Source organism: Octopus bimaculoides, chromosome 8 (assembly GCF_001194135.2).
Source record: "Octopus bimaculoides isolate UCB-OBI-ISO-001 chromosome 8, ASM119413v2, whole genome shotgun sequence".
NCBI classification, from domain to species: Eukaryota; Metazoa; Mollusca; class Cephalopoda; order Octopoda; family Octopodidae; genus Octopus; species Octopus bimaculoides.
Window position 1 is genome coordinate 44,008,946 of NC_068988.1, and position 892 is coordinate 44,009,837.

At 35.7% G+C, this 892-nt stretch overlaps 1 protein-coding gene across 3 annotated transcripts in view; it reads right to left on the reverse strand.

Moving 5' to 3' along the window:
- The window catches only part of LOC106868264 (syntaxin-5), a 51,662-nt gene that overhangs the window by 24,850 nt on the left and 25,920 nt on the right, over nt 1-892 (reverse strand). For all 3 annotated transcript variants that reach the window (XM_052970076.1, XM_052970077.1, XM_014913449.2), the window contains exon 2: nt 638-840. In XM_052970076.1, coding sequence (XP_052826036.1) covers nt 638-840 — 203 coding nt within the window. The remainder of the gene's footprint in view (nt 1-637; nt 841-892) is intronic.

The following is an 892-nucleotide window of genomic DNA, read 5'->3' on the forward strand; positions in this document are numbered from 1 at the left end:
CATGTATTTGTATTTATGTACTTGAGTATATTTCACTGATGAAGGTAGAGCATTTATGCAAAGCCAGAAATCCAGGATTTGAAATTATCTTATTATTTTTACTGGTTTATTTGGTCTTCGTCTTCGCTAATCGTGCCTTGCGGACATTTATATATATATATATATACACACACACACATATATGTGTGTGTTTATGTATGTGCAGGAGTGGTTGTGTGGTAAGTAGCTTGCTTACCAACCACATGGTTCTGGGTTCATTCCCATTGTGTGGCACCTTGGGCAAGTGTCTTCTGCTATAGCCTCAGGCCAACCAAAGCTTTGTGAGTGGATTTGATGGAAACTGAAAGAAGCTGTCGTATATATGTATGTATGTGTGTGTATATGTTTGTGTGTCTGTGTTTGTACATTTACACATGCAACATACATGCTCACACATTTACATATCATTGGTGACAATGTTATATTAATAGAGATAAGGTTAAATAATGATTTTGTTGTATCTTGAGAGAGTCGTTACACCTAATACAAAAACAAAGTTAATTAATGATGACGACAGTAATTAATGGTGATAACAGAAAGAGATGAAAACAAAAATAAGAAACAAAAGAGAAAAGCACAGTAAAAATAAGATACATACTCTTCTTGATTGCATCGATTTTACAGCTGATAAGAATTCATTGGTTCGATCACGGCATGTACCTTCTGGGACTGTTAATATATCTCGTGGTGGAGATTTAGAAGTTAAAGTTGAATTAGTGTTCAAGTTTGGTGAACCTTCCAGGAGCTGGACAGTCTCCTGGTTGTAATGGGTGTGCCGTCTTCGTGCAATCATTTTGGGGTCTGAAAGAAACAAACAGATTGTGTAAGATGTTATATAAATCTGCATGTATGT